Below are 14,718 nucleotides of genomic sequence, written 5' to 3' on the forward strand. Positions count from 1 at the left end.
GAAAAAATATATATGGAAATGCCCAATATATTGTCAGATGTGTCCATTAAGTTTTGCTGAACCACTTTTTCCCTGATCAACCAATTCTGTTGCTTAGAAGATAAGGTTCTGAAAGGACAGGTTACTACTTGGAAATTAATTCAATATAAAAGTAAAAAGGCTTCAATAAATAAGATGACAAGAGGTCCTGGATTCAAATCACTTCCTAGCTGTGTAACTCTGGGCAAGACACTTAACCACCATTGCCTACCCCTTACAACTTTTCTGCCTTTGAACCAATACAAGTTATTAATTCTAAGATGGAAGGTAAGGATTTTAAAAAATGAAATAAAATAAGGTGGCAGAGTTCCTTAAACAGTCAATTAAAGGGGGCAGCTGGGTATTTCAGTGGATTAAGAGCCAGGCCTAGAGACCAGAGGTCCTAGGTTCAAATCTGGCCTTAGACATTTCCCAGCTGTGTGACCCTAGGCAAGTCACTTGACCCCCATTGCCTAGCCCTTACCACTCTTCTGGGAGGGAGGGAGAGAGGGAGGGAGGGAGGAAGGAAGGAAGGAAGGAAGGAAGGAAGGAAGGGTCAATTAAACATAAATACAGATTAGTTACCTGCTCAAATCCACCCAAGAGTTCAGTGGTATCCATAGCACTATTCATGGCCATAATCTTTAATGTATGACCTGTCAGGTGGGCCAAGAGCTGAACCAAACTGGTCTTCCCAACAGCAGTAGGCCCAACAAGTATGACCATCCAATTCATCTGTACACACTTCATGACAGGCTCAAGGAATTTCAAGGACTGGTGTAAGAGAGACAATGGTCTCAGGGATGGTTGAGGAATGTAGCTGCCACGGGAAAGGACTGAATAGCCAACCTAAAAAAAAAAGAAAGTAAGCAAAGGTGAGCATGACAAAAGAAAGAGGAAAAAAAATCATTTTAACAAAGAGATGCTGAATATTCTGTTCTCCTCACCTGAACTTCATAAGGAGTAATGTGGAACTGTCTTGTCCCCATGTATGGGACATTACTAGGACCAAAAACCGCTTTGAATACAGAAATGACCTAAAAAGGTGAGGAAAAAGAAAAGAGAAATTTCTCAATATATTTCTACTTATGCATTTTATTCTAAGAATTTCTGCTCCGTATGTACAATTACTGAAGTCTTTATCTTGTTGATTTGAGAATACTGGTATCAAGATCATCATCCTTCCACAACAAGGTCTACATTAAAAAATAAGAGTCAGACTCATTAGCACCTACACATGTCCAAATTATCTGAGGGCTTTGGTGAAAATATACAAGAAATAAACTGAAAATTTCATCTGTTCTTTCTTTATAGAAGAGAAAATGCAAGTTATTGGTATTATCTTCAGATGGCACACAAAGAGTGATAAAAGGAAATAAAAACGATTATAACCTAAAATGCTCATGAATTCCAAATCTATTTCTGTGGTAGCTAGGCTTTGAAACAAACTAGCTGTTTGATACTTAACAAGTCACCTAACTCTTCTCTCCCTATTTCCTCTTCTATAAAAGGAGAGATACTAATAGCAACTATCACAAAGAGTTGTTGTGAGGTTCAAATGAAGTAATATATGTAAAAATACTTTGCAAAATTTAAAGTTACATACATACATACATACATATATATATATATGGATTACAATTTGCACAACATCAAACCAGGAGACAGTATACTTAAAAAATTTCAATAAAAAACTGGCTACAGACATAAAATGGACTGGACCACATGAAGTATTGCTTACTACCCCAACAACTATAAAAGTTGCAGGGAAAGACTCATGGTTCCATTGTTCGCATGTAAAACCAGAAAAAGTTCAACACCACTGTAACAGACATAGAAGATAATTAGACAACAGATAGTGCTGAGAAATGAAAACAAAAACTGATTAACATAAAAAGTACACCACAAAGAAATAATAGTGACACATAATGTTAGAGACAACTTCCCAGCCCAGAGGAAAAGCAACCCAGAGGAAAAGCATCCCAGAGAAAAAGCATCGTAGAGGAAAAGATTTTACACCAGCCCAGAGGAAAAGCATCAAGAAAAAAAAGCTGAGACAGTTAAGACTTTGAACTTTATAAATTGGTTTATATAAGAAGAGGATAGATAGCAAACGAGACTTATATGTAAGACTGAGAGTGATGAAATAATAAAACAAAAGTAATTTCACATATTAGGGAAATAGCATGCATCACTACATAACTTCGAAGAAAGAAGAGATCCATCAGTCAATATGAGAGGTGGAAATCTGAAGAAACTTGATAAGTAGTAATTCAACACAACACTATTAGACACAAAACACAAAATCAAAAACGGACATATTGAGAGAACCTGTTTGCATTAATAAGGGTCTGAAATTGTATTTATGCAAAATGTAAATATTTATATAGTTAGTTCCATAGGTCTTAGGCAAATAGAAAGATCAATAGATATTTCTATTTGACTGATATTAGGATGTGGAACAATGTATATTGTTGTATTATATGTAAATAATTTCTGTAAATAATGTATTACTTTTAGTTAACTTATAGTAAGTAGTATTAGCACTAAGATTCAAATTTCTTGTAATAGTTTTGTTCAACATTTATTGTACTGAATTTATTGTAAAACCCTTACCTAAACTTTCCTGAAAAAAATTCCTTAGAGTAGATTTAGTAAATTGGTAACTATATTATAAATAAGTGACCTTGGGAAGGTCACAACAAAAAAAGGGTATGATTGTGGAAAGGAAACAAGACTGAAAGTTGGTGGGGGAAGGGGCAACTGGGAGTGGCAGTTGGGGTCTTGTGACTAGCACTTCCTTCCTGTGGGAATGGCAGTTGGGTCTTGTGACTAGCACTTCCTTCCTGCCAGGTTTTACTTCCTTCCCGGTGTTGGAGGAGGGAGGAGCTCATTCAGCCCAGTCTGGTGTGGCATTCCTCTTCTTGGTTCAGCCCGAAGATTCAGGTCCAATCACCTTTGAAGGTCAGAACTGTTCCTGTTTGCTTTCTGTCTACTGCTAAGATTCTGAATTAGACAAAGCGAGTACTGAGGACTGATATAGAGTAGAAGGGAGTGGGAGAAACCCTCTGCTAGCCTCTGGGGCCTGGCCTCAGCTCTGAAGCTGAGGAAAAACTCCAATCCCAACTGGTTATTAAACTTTATATTATTTGAATTCGCAGTCAGATAAGTGGACTATCTTTCTGGGCATAGAGGGAGCTGAACATCAGTTCAGTCATTCAAAAAAAAAAAAAAACAGTCCTAATCGGACCCCTGCTGCTTCCTCTCGGCAAGGAGCATCTCTCTCCTTTGCCTCACCAACTAATATTCCCTCTGTCCCCTTAAACTCCTCCATACACCCATACAAACCTCCCATTATCCCCAGTTTTTTCAATCCCCCCCATTTCCTCTCCCAATAAATATTACAGCTATAATAATTATTAGGTAATAATTTGCCTGGAAAATGATTATTGGAAATTAATGCCATTATTCCAGCATTCAAAAGAGGTAATTTAGTAAAATTTGCTCCAAAATTATTTCTTGAATAAATCCCATTTTCTCTTTTTAAAGACCACAGAATTGAGTTCCATTGGGATCAACTACAAAAAATAAATTTAATAAAATCAAACAGAAAAATTTAACATCTACTTTAAAGAGTATACATTAACAATTGGAAATATAAATAATTTTTCCATATGAATCTCAAAATATATGAAACCAGAAATTCTAGTAGAATAAGTGATAAAGTAGAGATAGTGTTATTGGATAAGGAGTCAGGACACCTACAGTGTAGGCATATCTTAACAACAGTGACCTTAGGTAAATTCTCTTCTTAATATATTCCACTATATAGGAAGAAACCCCAAACTACTAATGAGGATAATTCACCAGCTACAAATCATCTCACACCACTTTTAATTTACTTATAATTTTAAAGAAAAACTATTTTAGGGGGCAGCTAGGTAGCTCAGTGGATTGAAAGTCAGGCCTAGTGACTTGGGAGGTCCTAGGTTCAAATCTGGTCTCAGACAATCCCAGCTGTGTGACCCTGGGCAAGTCACTTAACCCCCATTGCCTAGCCCTTACCACTCTTCTGCCTTGGAACCAATACACAGTATTAACTCCAAGATGGAAGGTAAGGGTTTAAAAAAAACCCTATTTTAGCTACTTTTCCCATCACCTGAACTTATTTCACTATTTTTAGTTAAGAATATTTTGTCACCCATCACCAATACATTCTCCTAATAGCTATAAAAGTGATATTGGTCTGAGAATGTTATTCTCCTACTCATACTAGAGTGGTTTGCCATTTCCTTCTGTAGATCATTCTACAGATGAGTAAATTGAGCCAAACAAGGTTACATGACTTAAATAGGTGACAAAATTAGTAAGTATCTAAAGCCACATTTGAACCTGGGATGATGAATTTCCCTGACTTGAGGCCTGGCACTCTATTCCTGCACCACCTAGCAGTTGTCCCTTAAGAAGTTCCACTGGCTCTTAAACACCTCTATAATAAAACACATACTCTTCTAATAACCATAGGAGAAGTCTGTTATGTGTTTTCCTGGTCACTCAGATTCAGTCTTATACTACACATAATAAAAATATGATTGACACAATCAATCTGTAAGAGGCAGCTCATTCTGGGGGCTCAGGGAATAGAATACTGGCCTAGAACCAAGAGGACCTCAGTTCGAATCCCACACACTAGCTGTATAGCCCTCAGCAAATTATTTAACTTCTGACTGTCTCAATTCCCCTGACTATAAATTGGGGGTTGTAATAGACCCCTATCTCCCCAGGTTATTGTGAGGATAAAATCAGATAATTTTGGTACAGTCTGGCACATAATGGGTACTTGATAAACCCCTCCTTCCTCTTAAGGTGTTCCAATACATTTGGTATTATTGCTACTCTTGTCACATTGCTATCCTTAACCTCTTCTCACTAGGAATGAAGCCATGTTTCAGGAACCAAAAAAAAAAAGGGAACAGGACAGGGTACTACTCACCTTCTCTTTGTCTTCTCTGGATCTCATTCTTTCCCCATAAACCAAATACACATGCTGGCTAGGATCATAACCTCCTGGAGACTGATCAACGAGAATCAACTGACACCAACGGAAGAGGTCCCGAAGGTTAAATTCCCAGGGACCTCCTTTCTGGCCCCATTTCTTCTCCAAAGTTACTTCTTGATCAATCTAGGAAACAAAAAACCTTTCTTGGAGAATTTATCTCAGCATTATCATGCTCTTGAAAGAATTCAAGAAAAGAAGAAGCTTAAGAAGTTGATGGAATTAGAAATAAAAATAAATAAATAAGATTTTCATTTTCCTCCTTTTCCTGACTTGTTTTTTCAAATGCCAGGAAGAAAACTCAAAAGTGCTTAATAACATAACTGATCATGTCTATGAAGTACTGTTAATACTCCAGCTTTGTGAAGCGAAAAAATTAGGCAGGTGTAATATTCCAAACTGATTTTACCATCTTTACAGAGAGTTTCAACAACTTAAACTCATTATACAAACAAAGAGCTACCATAATATGCAAAGTGAAGTTCACCCCAAGCCCAAATCCATGCTAGAGAGACTGAATACAAAATATATAAATGTAGTCTTACTCTTTTGTTAAAAGCAACCATTTTTGCAACAATGCTCTTTTCAATGGCAGGAAATAAGGTCTTGGCAATGAACTCCATGTCAGAAGCTGAAAGTGGGTCCACATAGACCTGGAAGGGAAAAAAAAAAAACCATGAACAATTTAAGTAAACATAATCATTCCTCCTTGTCAAACTATGAAAAGCATTATGGAAGACAATTACAATTTATTCATCTGCAAAAATCCTTTTCAATAACAAGGGATTCAGAACTGGAAATAACTCTCCCCCCCCAAAAAAAAGCCCTTTACTATCAATAGAAATTTCCTTTTTCCTACTATGACCTAGAATAATAAAGCCTCTTCTAATTCTTTTTTTTTTTTTAACAACCCTCACCACCTTCTGTCTTAGTAGCAATTCTAATCTGAACAAGGTTTGAAATAATTTGAACTTATTTGAAATCAAATTTGAACCTAGGTCCTCCTGACTCTAGGCCTGATATTGTAATTCTCAAACAGCAAAGAAGACTTCTTTTTATCACCCTTCACAGTCTTGAGGAAAAACTTATAAAGAAGAAAGCTTAATAATTTTCTTCACAATGTTCTTGAAAAATATGTCCTATACAATGAACAGACACTCAACTTTGGCTAATTCAGCAAACTGGACAGATATAATGAGGATAGTTAAAATCTACATCTACTGTATAGAAAACATAGCCAAATTCTGCCACAGAAGGAATAGCAGGTGGCAAATCAAACTGCTAAGTGAGTGTTCTCAATAGCACCTCACCGCCTAGCCCCACCCCCCAAAACTGAGATCGCATCATTTTAGGGAATACTCTTTGGTGATGAAAAACTCTGCCAACGCAGATGAGCAATTTTTCTATAATCTTAAGAGCTTCATGGGATGCTAAAAGGTTAAAGATTTTTCCAAGGTTGTTGCCCAGTCAATATGACTCAATGGAAGACTGTGAACTCAGACCTCTCTGTTCTCTATACCCAGATGTCTTTGTGATAATCCATCAACTGAATGAATCGGCCCTGGAATAACCATGAGTTCACTTAACTTCATTACTTATAACTAACTTCATACCAGATATACTGAATTCTCTCAGATGTGAAAGGACAAACACTAATATGGGTTTATAAACCATAGCATGGCCTTCTTAGTGCCCTAAGTCAGAAGACCGACCCCTTAAATGCTAGCCAGGTAAAGGTACAAAATCATTAAGCTAGGTCACAAAATCAATTTTCTCCTAATGATCCTAAGCAATTCTTTTCACCAAATGTATTATAGAAAATCCCAAAACTCCATCTGTGAGTTTTGCAACAACAAAAACAAACACTTGCCTGAGTGAATCTATTAAGGAAGGACCGAGGCAAACCCTTCCTTCCCCCTCCCTGTTGATATGGATTCTGACAGCCAAAGATCTTCGTCTTCTTGTGTTGAACTTTAAAGTTCATGCCTATTTCAGGAATGTAAACTTCTGCTCGATGATCAAAACAGGCATTCAGTCCTTCTAATACTGACTGAGAAGCCAGGTTTAACTATTGTCATCAAAGGGAAGAGAAGGAAAAGAGGTTACTACAAAACTGATTGATATATGATATACATATCTCTTTGTTGAGTTTTTGATTTTATAAAGTTTAAAGAATTAAAAATTTCAGCTACTCTTACAATATCACTATGTGTCACACCCTGGGAGAAATTTTCAATACATTAGAAATTTGGTAAAATGGTCTGAACTTCCTAACCCTTACAACAACAGAACACTCTGTTCATTTGGTAAGACACAGACAAACAGACATGCACACATGCAATTAGCTTTCTTGAAAATCATGACAATAATACACAGTAAAGAAAAACAGAAGAGTAAATTGCTACAGTCTCAATTTTCACATATGCAAAAGAAAGGGTTATGGCAATCATTCATTCTTTAAGAAATTATAAAGTATCTACAATTTGTAAGTCACTGTATTAGCCAAGAATACAACAACAAAAATGAATCTCTGCTTGAGAAGTATTTATCTAAGGAAAGTTCAAATTAGTTGATTTTCCCATTCAGAGATTTTGTATGGAAAAGTTGCAATGCTCAATTTTGGTCACAAGATGGCAACTATGCATCAAAGAGGCAAAATACAAGTACATAGAGCTGATGATAACAATTACTGAACATATACTATGGGACAAAGACCAACGAACACTGCCATAAAGTGTAATTAAGGTCAGGGGCATGATGGAGCCAGGTCAAACTGGCTTTTTAAAGTACTGTTAAATTTTCAATTTGAACATTTATACCTTGGACAACAAATATTACACACCAGCACCTGAGTTATCATTTTGTTTACTGTCTAGATTTAAGAAAGTGATAATAATAGAGATTAAACTTTGAAAAGTCATATATGTATGTGTGAATATATATATGTATATGTGTCTGCGTATGGATACATGGATGGATATTTTCTGGAAAGTCAGTTGTTAAAATATTTACCAAGACAAAATTGGTTAAAGGTAGAGAAAAATCAAGTCAGATTTTTTTAACTGTCATCAAACGAGGAAACTAGGAAAATGTTTTTCATTGGAGTGCAAACACTATTTTAAACTGGCTTCTCTAAAAAAGAAAACATTTAAGAATGTTATGTTACATTTCTAACAACCACTATGCTAAATGCATTCATTCCCCAATTAGCTTTATCATTTAAAAAAGGCATGTTGATGGACTTGTTAGAGTACATTCTTTTCATTTGATACTAAATTAACATTTTTTCCTATGCAAACAGTCTAATGTAAAAGTATCTGAAATATCTGTAAAGTGTTTAGCTAAGAGCAGAGTCCCCAGCATATTAGTAAGTAGGTGCTTAATGAAATGCTTCTTCTCTTCCACCCTTCCCACTCATCTCTGCACATGTACTAAAGTCTTCCCTATGAAGCATAAAGTTCCAGAGCTTAGGTGATGCATGCATGCACATATACAAACACACACAGAAGACTGACCTCATCTAACACAATCCAATGACCTGCCTTCAGTGCTGCCAGTAAGGGGCCGTCACGCCATGAAAATTCTCCTCCCTTTCCCCCTTCAACAGGTAAATTTGCTCCAAACAGGTCTGTGATGTCCTTCAGAGTAGAACAAAGGGGAAATAAATTCTGTCAAATATGATGCAATTCATTTACTTATAATTAGGAGCTAAGCCATATATTTTAACATCAAATCTAGATATGGTAATCCAGTGGTTTCCTTAAAAAAAGGAAGCCTTTAAGGCCTTTTCCTTTCCACTAACTCAAGGTCTAATACTGATTACTTAGAGGTCACTCCCCTAAGTTTCAATTCATGAAGATGACCAATGATGAGAGAGAATAACATTTTTGCTTTCTCCTGTTAAAAGAAAAAAATGCAGAATATATGCAAGACACTATCATAAGACTAATACCTTCTACCCCAATAGATATGAGATCAAAGGATATGAATGCATGATTTACAAAAGGAGAATTACAAAGTACTCACAATCACATGAAAGAATGCTCCATAAAATTAATAAGAGAAATACAAATCAAAACAACCATGAGGTTTCACCTCAAAACCTTTGCCAAAGCAAAGATGAGAAAGTGGCAACAATAAATGTTGGAGGGTTGTAGGATGATAAGCTCACAGCTATATTATTGGTGGTATTATAAACTGGTACAACTATGTTGGGAAAAAAATTTGGAATTATTGAAATAAAGTGATTAAAATGTCAAAAAAAGAAAAAGACTATGCCTTCTAGAAAGATGGCTCCCCATTTTTCTAGTTTATTTTAATAGACAGTTCCCTATGATCAGTAATCCTAAACAGACATGTTAATTTTATCCAGTAGCATTGTAATATCTCATTTTTTCCCACCATGAGCTATGGCAGCAGAAATCAAGGCCAAACCAACATTAGAAGCCAGCAGGATTGAGAAGTATAGCACCTTGGAAACCAAAAGGTGATGGAAACATAACCTATGTGCAAACAAGGCATATGGCTTCACCATCATTCAGAAATGAAGTACAAAGATCAAGCCCCTCCTTATTCCAAACTTATCAGTGTCACAAGCATTAAAAAAAGCAATACAATTAACAAATGGAAAACAAATTTGTAATCACAGAAGGGTACAGGTAAGTATATTTTAAGAGGAAGCTATAAAGGAAGTGTGAAACTGGGATCAGCTTGGGTAGACAAGCCATGGAAACATTCCTATAAAATTTTTTTAAGCTTGATTTGTACCACTAAATCAGCATTGCCAATGCATCCCATCTCCCTCCTCCACTACCACTACATACCCATAGCTGTAGAATGTAGATTTAAGGGGCACGAACTCTTTTGCTTTCATCTTTTGAGTACCCTAGGTACCTTACACTTAGGAAGCAACTTAAATACTGAATTGTTAAATGCAAACTAATTAAAATTGGCCTAATTTTGTTTCATTATTATAGAAGATAATACCTAAAAAAGGTAATTTGCTGACTCTCAGAAAAATAATATCATTTCAAAGTTTTGAAATTACCTCATTTGAGCTTCATACCAACCCTTTTGAGATACTACAATTATTAATCCCATTTGACAAATGAAGACTTCCCCAAAGTCACACAGTTAGTGACACAAAAGGAATATGAACCCAAGTTTTCCTGGATCCAGATCCTATTCTTTATCTACTCTACCATATCTGCTGGCATCATAAGAAAATCTTTGGGGGAGGAATGCAGAATACAGTTTAGAGTGAGGAATGACCCAAACTACCCCCAAAAGATTCTCCAACACAGTAAAATTAAGAATTATCTCTACAACTGGTATATGGTGTATTCTAAAATGCAAAGTTTAAATTCTTTTTGAGAGCAATTTTGGGATAAGAAACATGCTACTTCTCCGAATCCAGAAAGTGAACTGTTTGGAGAAGGCACCATGAAGATGCCTCCACAGACCACATACTGCACCAGAAGATCCAGAGTGGTGATTTGAACTGTGTGGGGTTGAATGCATTTGTTTTCTATGTATACTCTTATGCCAAAGGGGACTGTTCCCTAATTGGCTTTTTGTCAATGTGCCTATCAATCATTGGTTTTATTCTCTTTTCCTTTTATCCCCAAATTATTGTAATTTCCCTTTTAAAACTATAATATTTGTATATACCTCTAGTTCAAATTATAAATTAGCTATGTTTTCATGATCCATTGGGGAGACTGGTCTCCTAAAGGATCACAGGGAGAAATGTATTGATTTAGAATCTTGAACCCTAGAGACTACATTTCCCACAATCCCCTTTCCTTTTCCTTTTTGTGCATCTTCTTCCATGGATTGAGGAGCTTCTGTTTCCCCCCACACTGGTCTCTCTGGCTGGCATCAGCATGGAGGAGGGAGCAGTTTTTTGCCTTTTCTGTTTTTTGGGGGATTTTTGTTTTTTTAATTTCTCTTGACTATAAGTAGATTTTAATAAATAATATTAAAATAATATTGGAGTATTGAATATTAATTTTAATCTTTACCACAGTTAAGAATTTACAGTAAGACCACATCTAATGCTTGTAACTGCTTGTTTATGAATGTTTTTTATTTTAATGTGACATAATGATCTACAAGGAAACTTAGTCATCCTATTAAGGTTTAAGGTTATTGTTTACCACTGGGGTGTGAATAAAACCTAGTATTTTCAAAAGTTAGCATCCTCTTATACTTTAGTATAAACATGTCCATTTAAATTGAAAGCATCTTTCCTTTTCTTAGTGATACTGAGGTGCAACTTCACTGAAAACAATCACTTATACCACCTTTACAAGTTCTTTTGTTGCAATTTTAAAATAAATTACCAAAGTCCTCAGAGGATAATGTCTTAATTTGACACATCTGAAGGTCTACCTTGATAACAGTAACTAATGGACATTAGTTGGGAGAAGGGAATAGAGTAAAAAGAAGTCCTATATCTACAAATATGCAACAATATGTGAACAAATCAGTGGACAAAATTTTAAATCATCATAACCCTTAAAGATCATTATTGTTCAAGTGAAATTTATTGTAATCTTGGGGTTGAAGCTAGGGAGAAAGATTTTCTATTCTAATCCTCATTGCTTAATATCCGAGTATCTTATTTACTCATACCTCAATCTACCCAGATATTTAAATGGTAGTACTGTTTACTTAACCTCACAAGAGTGTTGAGCCTTATTAAGTTACATTATATAAAAATTGTTCTTGGTCATTAAAAGGTCAGAATTTAAGAAAAAATAACTATCTTTACATCAAAAGAAGAAAGAGGCATAAAAGATAGCAGTTACTGAACTTAAAGCTAAACAGTGAGCAATTAGTGCAAGATGGATGTCCACATTACAACCACTGGTTATTCAAGGCAAAATTTTGGGAGAATTTAATTTTTGCTATCTAGGCTTACTTAAACTCCTTAGAATGTCTAAGTATTGGTGTTAAGATAGAACAGTAGCAAGAACTGGACAATTGAAGTTAAGTGACTTGCTTAGGGTCATATACCTAGGAAGTGTCTGAGGTCTGATTTGAACCCCAACTCCAAGTGCTATATCCACTGCACCTTCATAACTGTAAGTCATCATAGATATATTTGCCAGTAGTTACAAAGTCCACAAAACTTTCCCACTTCTAAAGTAGAAATTTAGAAAATTCTTAAGCAATAGAATACAAAAGCATTAACCACATCATTGGTATCATTTACAGCAGAGAATAAATATCCCATTTGGTTGTGCTTTTGAATTCTTTTTTTATGAACATCTCTGAATAGATATTATCATAGCAACATCTGTCCAGCCCAAGGAATTCTGGCTAAGCTTACCGTTTGTTCAGACAGGTTGATTCGCACAAGGTGGTTACCTGAAGCTTTTGCAATTGCAGATACCAAACTGGTCTTGCCCACCCCTGGAGAGCCCTCCAAGAGAATGGGTTTATTCAATTTTGTGGCCCTTAAGAGCCTTTGGGCATTCATAGCAGTAGTGCCTGCATTGAGTGCATAGTCTGAAGCATCCTGCCTTTGCGAAACAGTTCCTAAAAACAAAAAAGAAATGGGTAGAAGTTAGAGAACTTCAAAATTGATGTGATGATTCTGGTGGTCAGCATCCATATGCATTTTAACATTTATAAACTTTGTTATTATCATTAACTATTTAACTAGTTTATAATTAACTATTATGTTCAACTAGTTTGACATTTATAAAGGCCTTATGCCCTAAATTGATACTTTCCAAACTCTTTTAAGCCTTTGAAATACCTCTCAACTTTTAATCGAAGCCATCTCCACCCACATATATTTGTTGATACTTACATGTGTACACATGTACAAAATTGAATTATTAAATCAATAATTTATAATCAGGCAGAAGCATACACACATGCATGCAAACATTTGGTCAAAACTGTTGTTTCACTAGTGAAGGAGCTCCCAGGTGTGAAATCTCCCTCCACTGATGTCAATTTGGCAACTGCTCTGCAATAAATAGACTTCCAGCACTGTGTAGAAGCACTGGCAGGTTAAATGATTTTTTAAGGAATCACATAACCCAAGGGGCAGGACTTGAATCTAAGTCATCCTCTTAGGCCAGTATGTTATTTACTATATCACACTATCTTTCATATATAAATATATATTTAAAATTACAAAGTTCTCATCAATAATTGTGTTAATTTAAAAACCAAATATTTAGAACTTAACTCTCATTTTCCAAGGAATCACGGTAACGTGAATGATAGTTAATAAACAGCAAATAGTCACATTCAACCAAAATATCCAAATTCTGCTATTTCTACATTCAGATCATCTCCCTTCTCTATCCCCTTCTCCCTAGTCACACACAGTACCCTAGATAGGGCCTCAATACCTCCATTACCTGAGGCTGTGATTACCAACCAGTCTTCTGGGCAATCTCCTTCCACCAAGCTCCCATCCTCTTGGTGCCAAACCCCACTTTAGCCCAGCTGCACTCAGGTGACTCCCTGATGCCTCCAAAACCCAATATAAAATCCTCTGGAATTTAATAATCCTTTGTGACCTGGCCCTTCCCACTTTTCCAGTGGCCTGACATTTTACCCCTCTCCACATTTTCTCAGATTCAACAGAAAGGGTCTCCTTCCTGTTTCTCCCACATGAGACTTTGCCTTTTCACAAGCTATCCACTCCATACAGAATGTCCTTTCCTGCCTCTGTCTCCCATCTTCCTTAACTCTAAGGTCTCAGCTCACACCCCTACTACCACTTCCTTCTGTGAGAGGCTGCCTTCCATCAACACTGCATCTATCATGTATGTACAAGGGGACCTGCATGTCCCCATTCTCCAAGAGGAAGCAGACCATACTTTTGCCTTTCTGTGTGCCCCCAAAGTTTAGTCAATGCCTGGTATGTAGGAGGGGTTTAATCAATGCTTGTTAAAAAGTGGAGCTTTACAATTTACAAAGCACATTCCTCACAACAATCCTATGAAGAAGGCATATCACTATCACTATTTTGCAGGTTAGGAAACCAAGATTCAGAAAGGTTAAATGACTAGGGAATAGTTGTGGGCCTACTAAATGGAAAAAATTATTCAAACTGAAACATAGTGATGTTCAGTGCCAAGCTACTGTATGGGTAAAGAGGCTCATTTACTCCAAGGGCAGTTGAATCATTGCACTAACAGTGTAACACGGAACAGTCATGACTCATATAAGAAAACTTCTGTAAGGTTCCATCTCTCCAGACTAAGAACAACCCTCCCGCTCACTGCAGACTTGGGAGCGGAAACCAAAGTCCTTTTACTCAAAGTCCCTAAAGGTAGCTCTGATGGGAGAGGGCAGGCTTCCAGTGGCAACTTTCAGGGATGGAAGGAACCCATTATTATTAAGGGCCATTATGTACTAGGCATTGTCCTAAGTGCTGAGGATACAAAAAGCAAAACATTTCCTTCAGCAACAAGACCTTAAAGGCCAGATAATTTTCTCCAGAAAGAATGTAATAAAGGAAAGAATTGAATGGGGATGAGCAGAAAAGTATATATCTAAAAACCAGGTGATAAAGATAATATTCCCTATAAATTCATTTATGTTTTGGGCAGAACACTAATCAAATGGGTATCCAAACTATTTGTTCATGACAGAGAATCAAAGAATGTTAA

The 14,718-nt window shown here is 36.2% G+C and overlaps 1 protein-coding gene across 2 annotated transcripts in view; it reads right to left on the bottom strand.

The window, feature by feature from the left end:
* The window catches only part of MDN1 (midasin AAA ATPase 1), a 214,461-nt gene that overhangs the window by 90,555 nt on the left and 109,188 nt on the right, over window positions 1-14,718 (bottom strand). For both annotated transcript variants that reach the window (XM_007484319.3, XM_007484318.3), the window contains exons 36-42: window positions 12,411-12,619; window positions 8,590-8,712; window positions 6,945-7,142; window positions 5,620-5,727; window positions 5,012-5,200; window positions 966-1,055; window positions 604-867 (exon numbers count right to left, since the gene is read on the bottom strand). In XM_007484319.3, the coding sequence (XP_007484381.2) occupies window positions 604-867; window positions 966-1,055; window positions 5,012-5,200; window positions 5,620-5,727; window positions 6,945-7,142; window positions 8,590-8,712; window positions 12,411-12,619 (1,181 nt within the window). The remainder of the gene's footprint in view (window positions 1-603; window positions 868-965; window positions 1,056-5,011; window positions 5,201-5,619; window positions 5,728-6,944; window positions 7,143-8,589; window positions 8,713-12,410; window positions 12,620-14,718) is intronic.

This window comes from Monodelphis domestica, chromosome 2 (assembly GCF_027887165.1).
Source record: "Monodelphis domestica isolate mMonDom1 chromosome 2, mMonDom1.pri, whole genome shotgun sequence".
In the NCBI taxonomy this organism is placed as follows: domain Eukaryota; kingdom Metazoa; phylum Chordata; class Mammalia; order Didelphimorphia; family Didelphidae; genus Monodelphis; species Monodelphis domestica.